Raw genomic sequence first — 18528 nt, 5'->3', positions numbered from 1 at the left:
TGCAGAATTTATTATGTGAGTTTTAATATAGCCTCAAAAAAAAGCAAAAATGATCAAAAACAGTAAGATCTACTGCTGATGAATTATGAACAGCTAAACCTTGAGCAATGACTAATCAAAGGTATGAATACAACTGTGAAGAGGAACTAAAGCGAAATCTACTACCACTATACACAAAAGAAGATACCACTGCACAAGCACACGGGATACAAGTACAACAGCAATACAAACCTAAACCGCACAAACACATTATAGAAAAAATGGCAGAACTTAATATCATATGTGTGTTCTGCCATGATCAATTTAATGAAGCTTAATTAAAAGCAGTATTAAATAAAACGCATTCTAAAACACACCATAAGCAAAAGGGATTGGCAAATTACATTATACGTCTGACTACTTGATTCAGTTCAGTTATTGATTCCTCTTACAGTGCTTCTAATAATAGTATACAGAATAAACCTGTATTTACTGGCAGACTGCCCACTGCAGTGCAATGTTGTTCTGCACCATTATTATAAATGGCACACAGGTTTAGGCTTAGGTCAAGGTAAGGTTGATTTAAACTACCGCTCTGGAAGTCATAGATGAATCACGCCTCTATTATTCACCAACAAGCACAACTGAATCAAATCTGTTGTATGCGATGGGCACAATATACAGTAGCACTGAGACTTTACTTACATAGAGGGGTTATACATGCCTGTCAAGACTGCTTTTAAAAAGTACATTCATTTTACACACATGGAAGAACATGTGGCTCACTAAGAGTGTCTACAACATTTATAGTTTGAGAATGAGCATTAGTATTAATTATGGGATTTGGTAGTTACAGTACTGTAGTATATGCTTGTGCTCAACCAGCATGGCTGGGACCAGCTCATGTTAGTTGCCTTTCCCTTTAATAGTCGATTTCCCATAGATAAAGAACAATTAGCATGTTTATAGTTAGGTCATATTTATAGGTTGTTTGGGTGAAGTTTAAATGTCTGAACTTTTGCAGCTTTTTAAGTTTCAAACAAACCTACTTTTGTTCACTGTAAGATAAGACAAAAATGGATCAGATGGTTAAGACAATGGTTAAGACAAACACTAACCAGCTTATAGCAGTGAGGTACCCTGACTATAATCTTCAAGTCACTGTTATATTCTGCTAGCACTGAAATAGGCCCAAGTGCCCTCTTCTTTTAGATTATGGGGGACAACAAGCTACATTTTATTTTACTATGGATTTTTATATTTATTTTTTTAATCAACCTGGTGCTGAATTCATAAGTAATAATAGATATTTAATTGTATGTTTTTCCGGTGCCAGCATGACAGATAGGCTTTCTAATCGAACACTGTGCAAGAAAATGAGCTATTTATGACTCGGTTCAAGCCTGTCAAAAAGAGGGAGCTTGTTTTGTACAGTGAATGTGACTCCTGTTTAAATTACAGGTACTACAGTATTAATTCTGTAATAAACAAGTAAATTTCCCCTCAGTGTTCAAGTAGAAGGCCTGCTAGTCTGTCACGTGGTGGAACCGGGAAGGTAAGACTGTATGTTTTGTTTTGTTTTAGTGTCGGAATCAGTGTTTTGTTTTAGTGTCGGAATCAGTGTTTTGTTTTAGTGTCGGAATCAGTGTTTTGTTTTAGTGTCGGAATCAGTGTTTTGTTTTAGTGTCGGAATCAGTGTTTTGTTTTAGTGTCGGAATCAGTGTTTTTCAACAACTTTTATAGCTGCACTAATTAGATCATTCACAAGTGCGGTCCTAATTACAGGAAGGTTTACCCATGAGAATAATAAGATTTATATTTGTTATAGTTACATTTGCTTATTATTTACATATCGTTTCCTAATCTTTGCCGATGAATTATTGATCAACACACCTATTTTCTTGCTCATTTGGCCACGTTTCAGATTCAGGCAAAGCTCTGATATTTCTGAGATTTACAGATTGGTTTCATGCTGCAGGTGGAACCGTAGCAATATTAACTATACCTGATTAGTTTATGACACACACTAGTTTATTCAGTGACCTTGTTCAAGAGACTTTTGAGCAACTGAAATATTCACCAACAATCTTTCTATCTTGCCTTCTTTCTTGATTTTGGGCCGATCTAGTTAACACTTCTAAAATATATACCAATGTATTTTTTTGTCAGCAGATATCCTCAACTTCAGCTTGGTGAGGTTTTAAAAAAAAAAAAAAAAAAAGTATTTATGGTGTTCAGGATCCTCAGAACTGAGATGTGCAATATTTCAAAAGGAAATGATCCCTTTGTGGGGATTAGTATTTCAAAGTATGTCAAAATCTGTGATAGGCAATCTCAGCATGGGGAAAAAAAAACTTTGATTCCACTGTAGCCATGGTCTGACAGTTTGTTAACAAGTAAATTAAATATATATTTGTGCACATCAATAAATCCAATAACCTAACCTTAAAAAAACAAATACAATATTAGATTGTATTATATTAAATTGTAGTTCAAACAAACTCTGATAGTCTAGCTTGACCTCAGCAGTGGCAGATCTAAATACTGCTGCCTAGGAGAAAAACCCCAGAGATTCTCCACTGTTTAGATTATCAAAATATAGACAACTTTATCTATAGCCTTGATTTTAAGCATGTTCATATGCTGAATTAAGGTCCAAAAAAAAATTGTGAAGATATAAAACATTCCCAGCAAGGCCAATAGGAAAATACATTTTAAAGCATTCATTTAACCCAAACTTTATGGCTCAAACCACCTAGAACCCCCACCTAATTTATCTGTAGAAGTATAAAATGTTCTCTTTTCAATCACCCTCTTTTCATGTGTAATGGTACATACTGTTCTGTTTGTGAGGACATTGAATGAGAATATTATACATGGATAACACTATGTAACACAATTTTGGTTCCTGGGTAGTAAGTGTTATTTCCTAATTGCTTATGCCTCAAAAGTATAGAAAATGGCTGTTATTCCCCACAAACTTTGCTTTTGTGACCAGGACAGTGATATTTTGAAATTTACCTATTTCTAATGAGAAAACGGGCGAATTTGTGTCTTTTCGTTCACATAAAGTCAGAAAAAAACAACATATGAATCCAAATTAACATGTATTTATACTAAAGTAATACAAAAATGACTACAAAAGATTTAGAAGTGAGTAGTTTTTCGAGATTTACGATTATACTGTAAATCACTTTCACGAATCAGCCCCCAAATGTAGTCTCCCATCATGTTCTCATTATACTGTCCTTGGTAGCGGCGTTCAAAGTCCAGTATAGGCTGTGTGGTCTAGTGGTTAAAGAAAAGGGCTTGTAACCACGAGGCCCCCGGTTCAAATCCCATCTCAGCCACTGACTCATTGTGTGACCCTGAGCAAGTCACTTAACCTCCTTGTGCTCCGTCTTTCGGGTGAGACGTAGTTGTAAGTGACTCTGCAGCTGATGCATAGTTCACACACCCTAGTCTCTGTAAGTCGCCTTGGATAAGGCGTCTGCTAAATAAACAAATAATAATATCCTGGTGGAAGCGCTCGCCTTGCTCCTCCGAGTACGCTCCCATGTTCTCCTTGAATTTATCAAGATGAGCATCAAGGATATGGACTTTGAGGGACATCCTACAGCCCATTGTGCCGCAGTTCTTCACCAGAGTCTCAACCAGCTGCACATAGTTTTCGGCCTTGTGATTGCCCAGGAAGCCCCGAACCACTGCGACAAAGCTGTTCCAAGCCGCTTTCTCCTTACTAGTGAGCTTCTTGGGGAATTCATTGCACTCCAGGATCTTCTTTATCTGTGGTCCGACGAAGACACCGGCTTTGACCTTTGCCTCAGACAGCTTAGGGAAGAAGTCTTGAAGGTACTTGAAGGCTGCCAACTCCTTATCTAGAGCTCTGCCAAATTGTTTCATAAGGCCCAATTTGATGTGCAGTGGTGGCATCAGCACCTTCCGGGGGTCCACCAGTGGCTCCCACTTGACGTTGTTCCTCCCCACAGAGAACTCGGTCTGCTGTGGCCAGTCCCGCCTGTGGTAGTGCGCCTTGGTGTCCCTGCTGTCCCAAAGGCAAAGATAGCAGGGAAACTTGGTAAAACAGCCTTGGAGACCCATCAGGAATGCCACCATTTTGAAGACTCCTATGACCTTGATGCCATCTCAGAAAAATGCAGATATGTATCCACTTAGGCAGCTGGAACTAAACTGAACTGGTGGGCTTAAGGCCCCTGTATTTATACTACTATTTATATTACTGGAAAGTTCTAGAAAGTTCTAGAAGTTACTCCAAGTTTACTCAGCACTGAATCTATCTGGAATGTTCTGGAAAATAGGTAAATTTCAAAATATCACTGTCCTGGTCACAAAAGCAAAGTTTGTGGGGAATAATAGCCATTTTCTATACTTTTGAGGCATAAGCAATTAGGAAATAACACTTACTACCCAGGAACCAAAAAAAAAAAAAATTGTTAATCAAGATGATTTCAAGGTAGTGTATTACATTCAAAATAATCCCAGGGACCTAACAGCAATGTTCATGTAATCAGATTGAAGCGATTTGTTCTGTATGTGCTGCGCTCCGTATCTTGTTGCTCTTAAGGGATCTCCAGTTCTCAATTAGAACCACTTTTTTGTCATTTAATCGATTTATCTTGCTAAATTAACCTGTAGCTTGCATCAGTTCTGGTATTCCTAGCCACATTAATACACACATATTCTGAAACAGATCCTTAAAAAAAAATCCTTTGAAGAGGCTAACATCCATTACATGCATTAGTATCCAGCTATGAGATAAAACTTCAGGGGGAAAAAATATCTGTTTTTTTTTTTCTTTTGTTCTGTAGGAAAACAAGTGAAGGACAATGACTGGCAAGACCCAGACCAGCAATGTCACCAACAAGAATGATCCCAGATCCATCAACTCCAGGGTTTTCATTGGCAATCTCAACACAGTAATAGTAAAAAAAGCTGACATTGAAGCTATCTTTGCCAAGTATGGGAAAATAGTTGGCTGCTCAGTACACAAAGGATATGCATTTGTTCAGTACATGAGTGAAAGAAATGCACGGGCTGCGGTTGCAGGAGAGAATGCAAGAATCATTGCAGGACAGCCACTCGGTAAGCTGCTGTTTTTAATGTGCATCTTTGGGTTGTTATATATATATATATAATGATGTAAGTCATTGTCATGCACTTGTCAAGCTCAAAACCTGGACACATTGTTAAATAAATGCAGAGTCTAATTAAACCTGTTAAATATACGGTAGGCTATTTAATGGTTATTTAACTAGCCGTTCTCTCACTCTTAGTATTATCTTTTTTTTAAGCAGCTAGCTAATTTCAGTACACTCCCGGGTGTACTAATTAGTTTAACTTGACACATTGTATTATACAGTATATGTATTGCTATGTATTGTTCTTAACATTGTAACAATGTTTGACAAATGTTTTTGAACACTAGTTTTGTTGCCTAAATGTATTTTTGTCAGTGGCTGTTTTTTTAGAACTGTCATGGCAGTTCAGTGTCTCTTTTGTGAGAGCTGTGTTGATGAATACAATAAAGTGACAAATACAAAATGTAATAATAAATTAGGGATGCAGAATAGTGAAATGAACTTCACAAAAGGCTATACAGAAGAGGAAAGCAAATGTGTGTAATGTTAAATACACTTTAGAACACTCGTGTGCCCATGCACCCTGAAGTTAATCCCAATTTGATATCATGTCCTGCATGAATACCAGCTAACATAGTCAGACACTGCCAGTCGGCATTAGCAAAGGTGTTATTGAAGGTCTGAGGTATTTTAAATACTCTATTGTGATTGGTCAAAACAGGTCACATGCGGGTGTTGATTTTACAGCATATCACCATGGGTTGGCACTTCTTTTCAAAAAGGGGCGAATCACTATTAGAGATCCATACGCCACTAGCCTTTAAAAAATACTGACATACTGGAATTTATCGCAATAAACATGACTGACGAGATTTATCTAAATGTTGAACTACTGGGAAACCGAAGTGAAAAGTAGATATTGAATGAGTCTCAGACACCAATGATTAATTAGTGAAAAAAGCAAATCAGTTCAAAACTTGCAATTTTGATCACTCTGCTGCTTCTCCCTGAACTACAGCGTTTCACTGTCCCATTCTGAAAATAAATAGTTAAAAAATATATCTTAAACTTTCAGCTTTTAAAGATTTGGGTCGCTCTTAAAGAGGCTGTGGTGGTTAAATGGATGCTTTGTTACCGCTGCCCCCGTCTATGTCAGTTCTTCTGTGGTCGGTTGCAACTCAATCAATCAATCAATCCATTTTATTTTTATATAGCGCTTTTCCTGTAGAACATTTCAAAGCGCTGTACATAGCATAAAGTACATCAGCAATTGATAATAACATCAGATACATAAAACAAACTACATTAGAAACAGCATTTAAAAAAACAAAGCATTTTAAAAAAAGAGTTAATACAAAAGCCATTACAATTTATAAATACATGTGAAACATCCATTATAAGTTTTACTAAAAAAAACAAAAAAACAAAGGGAAACAAGTGTGTTTTAAGTGACGATTTAAATCTATTGCATAGCTGTGTAGCTGTGTGTGATCTGATGCAGAATATTTATAAATGCATCTCGACAATTCCTGTCGTACCTTTCTCTCCACATAAACTTGTCCAGGTATGATGGTATCATCTCTTCTGCTGTGCCCTGCATTGTTTTAACACTAGAACAATCAAGGTGGTCATTTTGACCGTTTTTGAAAATTAAATTTAAATTGTGGTGTGTGTGTTTAAGATGTGCTTTCCTGACTTTTCTTAAATATATGTACGAATTGCCCTGACAACGAGAGAATCACATAGCTGCAAAAATTAGGGAGATAAAATACTGTCATACCTATTCCGAGCAGGAGCAGTCAAATTGACCGATACGTATAAAACATTATAACAATTAAATGTTGTGGTATTATTTTTTATTTATCAGTCGGAACTTGTCGCCATGTATTGAAGTTTGATTATATCAGTCTGCATTCCTCAAGTGAGCGGTCTTCTGACATTTTTATTGTTTCAATGAGCCTCCTGATAGCCCATCAATCAGCCTTGACAGCTCATGGTGCCAGGCTGTCTGTCTGTGCTCTGGTTACTATACAAGTCACTCGTTTTTCAAATAAATTCATTGTTATCCCAATACACATTGAAAATGGATCGCAGAAGACACAGGACAGCAAAGCAGTGTTTGGAATTACTGCAAATTTTACAAAACAGCGATTCTGATGCAGCACAGACAGAATCTGGCTCTGAAGAAACTGGGGTGCGAAGATGAATCTTCCAGCAACAGTGACACCAAGGGCACAGGAGATCCCGTGGAACAAGAAGCAATCCTGTGGCAGCCCCTGCAAGGATGCCAGCCACTTCACCTGCATCAGCCCCTGCACCTGATCCAGCCGCTATTTCACCTGAGGCAGCGGCTTCTCCAGCGGTAGCGCCAGCACCACCTGGCACTCGAGGCTGGCAATGATGGCACTGTTTGGAACACTATAAATCCTGGTGTTGAAGCTGTAGGTAGACGCGGTGAACATAATATTTTGACGGAAGTTCAAGGGCCCACTGCATATACAAAACACAACATTGATGAGAACACATTGAGTGCTTTTCGCCTGTTGATTGACATTCATTCGCTTCACCACATACAAAGTTGCACTGAAGCAGAAGCCCACTAACAACTACAAGATTAACCCTAGTTAGTGCCCTTGGAGGAATTAGATGCTTTCAATGCACTGGTATATGCCTGTGGAGCATTTGGTGCCTGGCACCAAACGAGTTGATAGATACACTTTATTCCAAATATGTCTGTAGGCCTCCTGTGGTTTATGTATATTTACAGCAAACAGTCCCGTCACAAGATAGCTTGTTTTTAGTTCAGTAATTGAAATTTGCTGAACGTCTTATGTAATTCTCTGTCAGAACGCAAATTCCGCATTTTATTCTTACTAAGTATCGTCACAGCCTCAATGTGGGCCAGTGCACTTTAAAATGCCAGGGCCGATTTGTAGTCCCAGTCCGTCACAGCCCACAACCAGCGCAAGAGGACACCTTGTCCCTTGCTGCATCTGTGGACATAGACACCCAAGAATTAATCTGGACGTGGAATCAGATATCTTGGCTCCCACGGTAGCCCCACCCTGTCAGAGGAGCTCACCTCCCTTATCAGACATGCTACCATGGAAGATGAGCCCAATTGCTCTGTATGTGATAGGGTGCCTGCTGCTGTGCTCCAACGACCCTTTGAGGGTCAGCCTCCTGATTTTAAACCACTTCAGCTTGATTTCCCATTTGATTTAAATATACCTTTGGATGTTGATCAATACATGCAATTACGCCTTTATGACTGGAGTAACTAACAGTGCAATACAATACAATACAATACAATACAATGCTATTATTTTCTGGGGAAATGTTAAGACCGAATGTTAAAATATCCTAAACGGTTCATGCACCTTAGTCTATATTCATGGTGCAAATTTCTGTTGTATTTTCACAAATAAATAAGTTCCTGCAGAATGTAGAGTAACATTACAGTCTTCTGACACTTACTTAATGTAGGCCTTTTCTTATAGCCATAGCTATTGGGTAAAATATATTGTATATGATAGTGAAATGTGCATTCTGTATACTATGCTAATGGTATTGCATTACTGTATAATTTACTGTATCCCCTGAGCAGTTTTACATTCATTTGCTGTGCGCAAGCCAATGTAAATAATAAAAGATGCAGTGTCAGATGATGCCTTCTCTGTGCTTGAAACAACACAATTCAGTGCAGTAGGTAGTAGGTTTCTGAAGGAATTGTGCGTCACTGATGTGAAAGGCAGATACAACTCTTTATTCTGGTTGTGTTTAAAATGTCTTTTTAAGACTACCTGAACATCCAATCTTTATTCTCATTTGGTGGTCTTCCAGCAATGATTACTAATTTCGGTGATTTATTTGAGTATTTTTTACCAGTGTAAATTAAACTTCCAACAGAAAAAATACAGTACATAGAGGAACGATTTAAAACTTGTTGTGTGGAATGATATGGGGGTGGGGGGGGCAACTCTAGTGACAGAGAGATAGTGGAGGTACATATATATAGAAAACCACTGATCCAATTGTGATGAAACTTGTCAAGAACATTCTTTAACTTTGGAACAAGTCACATGAGCCTGGCGATATTTGAACAAATCCATCTTTGTACCTGATCTGTGCAGAGGTTGTCATCTACTTTTTCAGGATGCTCAATGCTCTGATTTCGTATTTAACAGTTGTGATGATGGTGTATGTTTCTTGACCAGCAAATGGTAAAGGGTACATCAGCACTACATGAAAAAATAAAACATAAACTATCCCACCTTGCTGTTCCGAATGTATTTGGTCATTGTATAATAATCTGTATGTGTCCAAACATTTGCATAATGCCACACTGCCAATGTCCAAAATCATTCTTCTAGAGCATCTCTTCTGAGCCAAAAAAATTCCACGTGTACTGTCAGATGTACCGGCGCATGCCCAGTGAAGCGTTGTGTAAGCTATACTACCTCCGCGTGGAAACACACTAGTCTGTGTGACAAGCATGGTCCGTCTAATTTTCCATAAGGAAGGAACTTGTACCTGCTTTTGTTTTGTGTAGTAATCTTTCACACTGTACATGTTTCCTTCACATGTTGTATTTTTATGTATTATTATGATTAATGTTGCATTCAATAAAAAAAATGTCTGCTGTGTAAGTGGTTGTGGGGAAAAGAAAACCAAGACGGAGTTCTCATTTCCAACTAATGAAGGGACCCTCCCACAGTTATAGCAGCACTGTGTTATTGAGAGGAATGGTAGTTCCTCATACAAGTTAGAAAAACTTGTTTGAAACTACCGAGCTCTATACAGCTCCAAGTGTTTTGCTGTTTTCACCATGTTGCAGTGGCAAAAGTAAATCACTTAGACCTACCATCTGTACCAGTACCAGAAGTCAGAAACTTTCTTACATCAAATGTGAAAAAAAACGTACATACCTCTTATACAATGAGATATAAGTCGTCAAACTAAGGTAAAATTCTTCTTCTTCTTCTTCTTCTTCTTCTTCTTCTTCTTCTTCTTCTTCTTCTTCTTTTTCCGTTTACTTTTTAAGAGCGTGTAGCAACTTTTCAAACAGAAAAGCTAAATAACTGGACATCTACCAATCATGTGATTCCACGTTGGTCGTCAAAATAAACCAGGGAACACAAGCAGTTTGATATTCACACCATTTACATTAAATAATGGAGGCCGTGTGGTCCAGTGGTTAAAGAAACAGGCTTGTAACCTTGTATGCATTATATTCGGGCCGGGACATTTCAATTTGATGATAATAAGCAGAGTGTGACATAAACAGAAGTGACATTAAATTTGACTGTATTATGGCTACATCTGTCTTCTTTTCATACATTTACACTGTAAAACCACAGACGTGTGAAACGTTTGTATGTAAATGGCACGTGTGTATAGTAAAAAAAAAAAAAAAAAAATAGAAGTGCTCTATTCCTAAACAGCAGTGTTTATACATCATTAGGTGTAGCACTGGTGTTTAGTCATTTAGAACTCAAAATAATTGTTAAACGTTATGTGTTTAATCTGTACCATTTTTTGCTAAATTTATTATTATTTATGCGTATGAATGTTTTTATCATCAAAAAAAGAAGCCAAGTTAGAAGCAACAATTGTGTGAATGTTGGGCCCCAGCACCTTTCCAATTGTGCCTATTTGCTTGATGCTTGACAAGAAGAAACAAGAAAGTTTACAAACGAGAGGAGGTCACTCAGCCCATCTTGCTCGTTTGGTTGTTAGTAGCTTATTGATCCCAGAATCTCATCAAGCAGCTTCTTGAAGGATCCCAGGGTGTCAGCTTCAACAACATTACTGGGGAGTTGGTTCTAGACCCTCACAATTCTCTGTGTAAAAAAGTGCCTCCTATTTTCTGTTCTGAATGCCCCTTTATCTAATCTCCATTTGTGACCCCTGGTCCTTGTTTCTTTTTTCAGGTCAAAAAAGTCCCCTGGGTCGACATTGTCTATACCTTTTAGAATTTTGAATGCTTGAATCAGATCACTGCGTAGTCTTCTTTGTTCAAAACTGAATAGATTCAGTTCTTTTAGCCTGTCTGCATACGACATGCCTTTTAAACCCGGGATAATTCTGGTTGCTCTTCTTTGCACTCTTTCTAGAGCAGCAATATCCTTTTTGTAACGAGGTGATCAGAGCTGAACACAATATTCTAGGTGAGGTCTTACTAATGCATTGTAGTGTTTTAACATTACTTCCCTTGATTTAAATTCAACACTTCTCACAATATATCCGAGCATCTTGTTGGCCTTTTTTATAGCTTCTCCACATTGTCTAGATGAAGACATTTCTGAGTCAACATAAACTCCTAGGTCTTTTTTTATAGTTCCCTTGTTCAATTTCAGTATCTCCCATATGATATTTATAATGCACATTTTTATTGCCTGCATGCAATACTTTACACTTTTCTCTATTAAATTTCATTTGCCATGTGTCTGCCCAATTCTGAATGCTGTCTAGATCATTTTGAATGACCTTTGCTGGTTTTCATTTGCATTTCCAAGGTTGCCCCAACTGGTTCTCCTAACTTGGGCTTTTGTGTTTGATATCACCACTTTAAATGGCTGTTACGTTTTTCTCACTTGTTTTTTTTACATTATTTTTGTTATAGATTTCAATATACGTCCCCAAAGTCTTAGATAGCGCTCTAGCTGATTCGGAATGTTTGCAGAATGGACACGTATCAAATAAACTAGCAAATGAGATTCGGAAACCATGTATTTCCTTTGGGAATAAGGTCTTTGAGGATGATCCTACCTAAAAAAATAAATATTGCATTTTTTTCATCCTTCGTATTTGGTTTTCATTTGCATTTCCTGACACAACAAATGCACAATCATCTACACACCGTTGAGTGGGAAAGTCAAATTCGGCCACAAATTCCATCTCCCTGTTTCTGAACAATCTGATGTTGAAATATTGTCTGGCATTATTTCAGACGTTCCTTGCATACAGTCACACTGTGTTGCTGAGGAAAATTAGAATTGAAACTGTTAATGACACAACTTCGATATCTAACAATGAAAGCGCACATGATGCATAATTTACTCAACGGTGTGAGGTTCCATTATAATAACGTTTGTGGTTCCAGTTCACCCTGTAAATCCACGCAGCTTGTGGCAGTGGAACGGTGTGTTTTTTCTTTCTGTTTGTAGATTTTTGCTTGTCACTGTAACTGTGTCTGTTTGGATGTTTTTGTTATTTCTCTATACCCCAAGGTGTCTGATAACAAAAACACCCAAACACACAATTACAATGACAAGCAAAAATCTACAAACGGAAAGAAAAACACACCGTTCCACTGCCATATCGAATTCAACTTTCCCACTCAACAGTGTGTAGATGATTGTGCATGTGTTGTGTCAGGAAATGCAAATGAAAACCAAATACAAAGGATGAAAAAATGCAATATTCCAGGAAATACATTGTTTCCGAATCTCATTTGCTAGTTTATTTAATATGTGTCAATTCTGCAAACATGCTGAATACGCTGGAGCTATATCTCAGACTTTGGGGACGTTTATTGAAATAACACAGTGTTGCTATAATTGTGGGCAGATGTGACGGAAATATAATGAGTTCTGGTTGTAAATCTCCCGATCTGTGAGGGCGCTAAGTAGCGAAAGGGAAAGGCTTTGGACGGGTTGGCCTGACAGTTCATTTCCTGGGTCGGAAAGTCAGTCAGCATGGAAGAAGGCAAGACTCAGTTGCAGGAACGTATTGACCCGGAAGGTAAATGAGGTAACAGCTGCAGGCAATAGAGTCAGCTGGGAGTCAGCTAGGGGCATACATGATCGCATAAAGGGTCCGGAGAATTGTAAATCTTTTCCTTCGCTTGAGTTTGAGAGATACAAGGAACTGGAAGGACCGGGAGATTTCCCACAGTAAAAAGAAAAGGAGTTTGTGAGTGTTTTGTTTGTTTTGTCTGTTTAGTAACAGTCTGTGTTTTTGTTATATAGCACTAGACGGCTAAACACCAATCTGGAGCTGTCGCCAAGGGCCAGCACAAAACCGGATCAACACTGCACTACCGTCACAATTAACATTGTTATCAGCACTTGTTTCACCACTATAGCACATATTTTATTGTACTTCACCGCAAGCACTGAGAGCACTCACTTTGGACCTGTGATCGTGTGTGTGTCTAATTGTGTGTGTTTAGTACTGTGCTTATTTTCTGTGGGACTGCAACCCTTTTCATTTCTGTGCAATACACATTGTTGTGTATTGCCAGTTCATTATTATTTGCTGGCTGGTCATCAGACCATTGGATTTACAATCATTAAAACAACCATACTTTGTTATTTGAGATTAATGCATCTGCACCACACCTGCTATACACTTGCTATTAATTACCACTTTGCCACAGTAGGTCATTAGTTGAAAATGAGAACAACTCTGTCTTGGTTTTCTTTTGCCCGCAACCTCTTACACAGCACAGAGGTTTTTTTTTTGTTTTTTTTTTTTTTTTATTGAATGCAACATTAATCATAATAATACATCCAAATACAACATGCAAAGGAAACATGTACAATGTGAAAGATTACTACTACACAAAATGAAAGCAGGTACAGGTTGCTTCCTTATGGAAAATTAGACGGCCCATGTTTGTCACACAGACTAGTGTGTTTCCACACAGAGGTAATATAGCTTATACAGTGCTTCACTGGGCATGCGCCAGTACATCTGACAGTACACAAGGAAAGTCAAGTTTTTTGGCTCAAAGAGATTCTCCAGAAGAATGATTTTGACAGTGTGGCATTATGCAAATGTTTGGGCGCATACAGATTATTATACAATGACCAAATACATTCAGAACAGCAAGGTGGGATAGTTTATGTTTTATTTTTTTATGTAGTGCTGATGTACCCTTTAAGAGTATCAGAATCTGGGGACGTATCGAGGCATCTGTCTATATACCACGTTTATATCTTTATTTTAACACATATGTATTATCCTTTTAGTGTCATTTGTAAGATGCACAGAATAGCTCTTAATGTTTATGTGTGTAATAATAAGTGGCAGCATTGGCTCCTTTTACTGAAGACAGCGCTCCCTAATGTAATAAAAACAAAACATTGTCTTTGTTTGTTACCAGATGCACCAGCATGTAACATAATCTGACACAATTTAAATACTTTACCCCAGCTCACACATACACTGCTATTCTGTGCCCATAGCAGGAAAAAACTCAAACAGAAGTGAATGTCCAAAACATTACACCTTCTACCAGTCAATATTGCAGGTTACAGCAAGATGCCTTTTTTAAATTAATGTTTTAGTCAAGTAATTTTTTAGTTTTAGGGCTCTCAATATTATCTACAGCAGTGAAGTCTCATTACGTTTACAAGGCTGCTAATTTAAACTTTTGACTTCTGTCAGAGGAAATGCCTGCATGATACATACCAGCTGTACTGATGAATAGTAGTACTTAACTAGAAAGAAAACCAAATAGTTAAAAGCTGTACAGTATCTTGAGAATTCCCTCATCACAACTTTTGCTGAATGAAGTCAATAGTGCAGAACATGATTTATTACTTTACTCTCAGGATGGAACCTGTCTAAAGTGTGTTCTTTAGTGTGTTCAGCACTGTTACTCTACAGCATGTGTGTCACACTTTACATTTAGGACATACTTTTTTACATATATCTGGAAAAAAAAACGTATCCCATTGTTATGAAACTTTAACAATTTATAGCAGAAGTTATTGAGGGTATTAGATTCTGGGGATGTGTGAGAGTCTGTGTTCCGTACACATTCCCATTAGTAAGTCACTGTGACAGGACGCCGTGGTGGTGACGTCCCCACGCCAGGAAGCTGGCACTGACAACTACTGCAGGTTGATGTGCTGCTGCTCGTATTTATTGTACACAAATAAATCAAAAGGATACACAGAAACACAGCTCACAAACCAAAATAGTTTAAACAAAAACAAATCTTGCACACGCAATACCTACACCCAAAACAACTACTGTGCTGGTCTCTCTTTTGCTCTCTCCGATCCTCCTCTCTGATCACCCTCCCCGTTCAGCCAAAGCTGCGGGTTTTTATACATGTGGCCATCTCCAGGTTAGTAATAAATGAATCAATCAAGAGATGGACACATTCTAGACAAGAGTTTTTAACCTGCGTGGTCGACAGCCAGTTTGTCAATAATCATTCGCTGCCGACCCCGCATTGTCACGAGATGTCTGGCAGAGACGAGCTGCTAACATCGCCCCTGCCAGACCGCATTTAAACTAAACAATAATACATTGACCCGTGATTGTAACCCCAAACAATACATGTATCAGCTGGGCTCTTCTGCCCTGCCACCTATCTACATGCAGGGCTCTTCTGCCCTGCTACAGTCACACTTACATTTTTACATGTTTTTGGAAAATCACTTCATAAATTATTAGTCTGGGGACATATGAAGATGTACGTACATCTGTTTATGTATTTGTCATTCTATACTATTCTGTACTGTTGATATACAATGTTTGCAATATATTGCAACCTTTGATGATTATTTCTTGAATAATAATGGGTGAATATGTTTAGAATATGAAAATCAAATAGATTGTAAAACATCTATTTGTGTTAAACCTACACCTGTTATGGTGTTCAGCAGTGGTGAACTTTATTTTGTGTGATACCACAAAGCATGTAAAGACTAGCTTGGCACATCAGACAAATAAATGCCACAGTTGGAGTGCAGGATGCGCCCTATAGCCTGGAGATCGCAAGTTCGAATCCAGGCTATGTTACTGCCGACCGTGACCGGTGGTTCCTAGGGGGCAGCGCACAATTGGCCGAGCACCGCCCGGGTAGGGAGGGCTTAGGTCAGCAGGGCTAATAGGGCGCTTGCGGGTCTGGAGTGGAGCCATTCAGATCTGTGTTGTCCTCCGGCACTATAGGTCTGGTGGCCTCGCTGTGGATCCGCAGTACAAAAAATGACAGTTTGGCAGGAGCACGTTTCGGAGGACGCGTGTTCCAGCCACCGTTTCCCAAGTCGTAAGGGGGGTTGCAGCGGTGAACCGGGATCAAATAATAATAATTGGGCATTTCAAATTGGGGAGAAAACCGGGGTAAAAAATTGGCAACGACTAAATTTATAAAAAAAAAAAAAAAAAGGTCAACTCCACCCATTCCCTAGTTGGACTCTTTACACCTGTAAAGTAGTAAAATAATAGTAGACATATTATTATTATTATTATTATTATTATTATTATTTATTTATTTATTTATTTATTTATTTATTTATTTATTTTTTAGCAGACGCCCTTAACCAGGGCGACTTACAATTGTTACAAAATATCACAGTACAGAGTATCACATTACAAAATATCACACTGTGAAGTATCACATTGCAGAATATCACATTACAAAATATCACACTGTGAAGTATCACATTGCAGAATATCACATTACAGATAAGAGCAGTTATAAAGTACAATAAAATCAACAGGAAAAGATCAAATTCAAATAAGAGCAAAAAATAGAGAATACAATAAATAATTACATGTAAGAGCGGGTTCGACTGAGAGCAGTTAACTTACATGAAAACTATGATAGTCTGGAGATAGGAGGGAGCGGAAAGGTCAAGACAGCGATAGGTGAGTACAAGAGTTTTCAATTGCATGCGAGCAGCGATAGGGAGCCAGTGCAGAGAGCGGAGCAGCGGTGTAGCGTGGGAGAAACAAGGAAGGGAAAAGACAAGGCGAGTAGCAGAGTTTTGGATGAGCTGGAGCAGACAGATGGCAGAGGCAGGGAGGCCGGCCAGGAGGGGGTTGCAGGAGTCAAGGTGGGACAGTACCAGGGCCTGAACTGGAAGCTGCGTGGAGTAGTCAGTGAGGAAGGGGCGAATTCTGCTTATGTTGCCGAGGAAGAAACGACAGGAGCGTGCCAGAGTAGAGATGTGCTGAGAGTAAGAGAGGAAGGGGTCGAAGGCGGCATCGAGATGCTTGGTGGATGCAGAGGGAGAGAGGGCTGTGGATTCAAGAGGAACAGAGATAGAGAGATAGGGGGAGGAAAGGGGGGAGAAAAGGATGTCTGACTTTGAGATAAAGCAAGTGCATACAGGAGGAGATGGCCGAGAGGCAGTTTGAGAAGGAGGACATGTCGGAGTCAGAGGGGGGAAAGGAGAGGAAAATCTGGGCATCATCAGCATAGAAATGATATGAGAAGCCATGGGAGGAGATGAGAGGACCCAGGGGGCAGGTGTAGAGAAAAAACAGGAGGGGTCCCAGGACTGAGCCTTGGGGGACACCTGTCGAAACAGAGCAAGAGGCAGAGGGTGAGCCACGCCAGGACACCCGGTAACTGCGATCAGCGAGGTACATATGTGCCTTTCCAATACCAAATTAATTCCTCCAATCATAAAATATAAGTGTGGGAAGGCATCAAACTTGTTTTTGATATAACCTGCAATAATCAAATGCTATTATGAGCTATACTAAAGCTGCCGGCGATTTCTGTTCTTAACAGAATGCCTGTGTCAGCGATTTAGTTGAGATGGTTAAAAATAATGGGCTGCCACTTTCAGTATTAGTAGTATTAAGGGTAGCTGATAAACAGTGACAATGAAACTGCCTTTCCTATACAGTGTGTATGTATATATATATATATATATATATATATATATATATATATATATATATATATATATATAAGCATAAAAATAGGTAAAATGAAGATGGAACAGAATGCATTGTTCAGATGATGTTTACATTTAACAAAACAACACTATTTTGATTCTTGCACCCTTGCATGTATAGACGTTATCCTTCGGGCACCCTCTGCTGCAGCAAACCACAACTCAACTCCCGCAAATTATTTGAACAATGTCGCACAACTCTCGAAATATATAATGCTAGAGATCTCGCTAAGAAGACACAACAAATATTTAAATTAGTATATTGCGGTTCTTTACATTAACATATTTTTTCTTAGTACATACGACAAAATGTATACTTTCGAATTGTCGCAACGAAAATGCAAATTGCGGTACGTTTGCGCTGCAACTGGCCCATCTTAGTACATTTACCTTGAGGAAGTATCTTGAGGATACAACATTAGTTTAGCAATGTTCATAAATTTATAAGAGTTTATAATGCTGTATTGTATGTGTGTGTGTATATATACAGTACTGTGCAAAAGTTTTAGGCAGGTGTGAAAAAATGCTGTAAAGTAAGAATGCTTTCAAAAATAGACATGTTAATAGATTATATTTATCAATTAACTAAATGCAAAGCGATTGAACAGAAGAAAAATCTAAATCAAATCCATATTTGGTGTGACCACCCTTTGCCTTCAAAACAGCATCAATTCTTCTAGGTACACTTGCACAAAGTCAGGGATTTTGTAGGCATATAGTCAGGTGTATGATTAAACAATTATACCAAACAGGTGCTAATGATCATCAATTCAATATGTAGGTTGAAACACAATCAT

General features: G+C 38.5%; 1 protein-coding gene across 3 annotated transcripts in view; it reads left to right on the top strand.

Annotated features, from left to right (window-relative positions):
* LOC117435222 (RNA-binding Raly-like protein) overlaps window positions 1–18528 on the top strand; it is a 172045-nt gene that overhangs the window by 64978 nt on the left and 88539 nt on the right. For all 3 annotated transcript variants that reach the window (XM_059020315.1, XM_059020309.1, XM_059020299.1), the window contains exon 2: window positions 4809–5082. In XM_059020315.1, coding sequence (XP_058876298.1) covers window positions 4827–5082 — 256 coding nt within the window. In that variant the 5' untranslated portion in view covers window positions 4809–4826. The remainder of the gene's footprint in view (window positions 1–4808; window positions 5083–18528) is intronic.

This window comes from Acipenser ruthenus, chromosome 3 (assembly GCF_902713425.1).
Source record: "Acipenser ruthenus chromosome 3, fAciRut3.2 maternal haplotype, whole genome shotgun sequence".
In the NCBI taxonomy this organism is placed as follows: Eukaryota; Metazoa; Chordata; class Actinopteri; order Acipenseriformes; family Acipenseridae; genus Acipenser; species Acipenser ruthenus.
The sequence above is the reverse complement of the archived record's forward strand: the minus strand, read 5'-3'. Positions and strand labels throughout refer to the sequence as shown.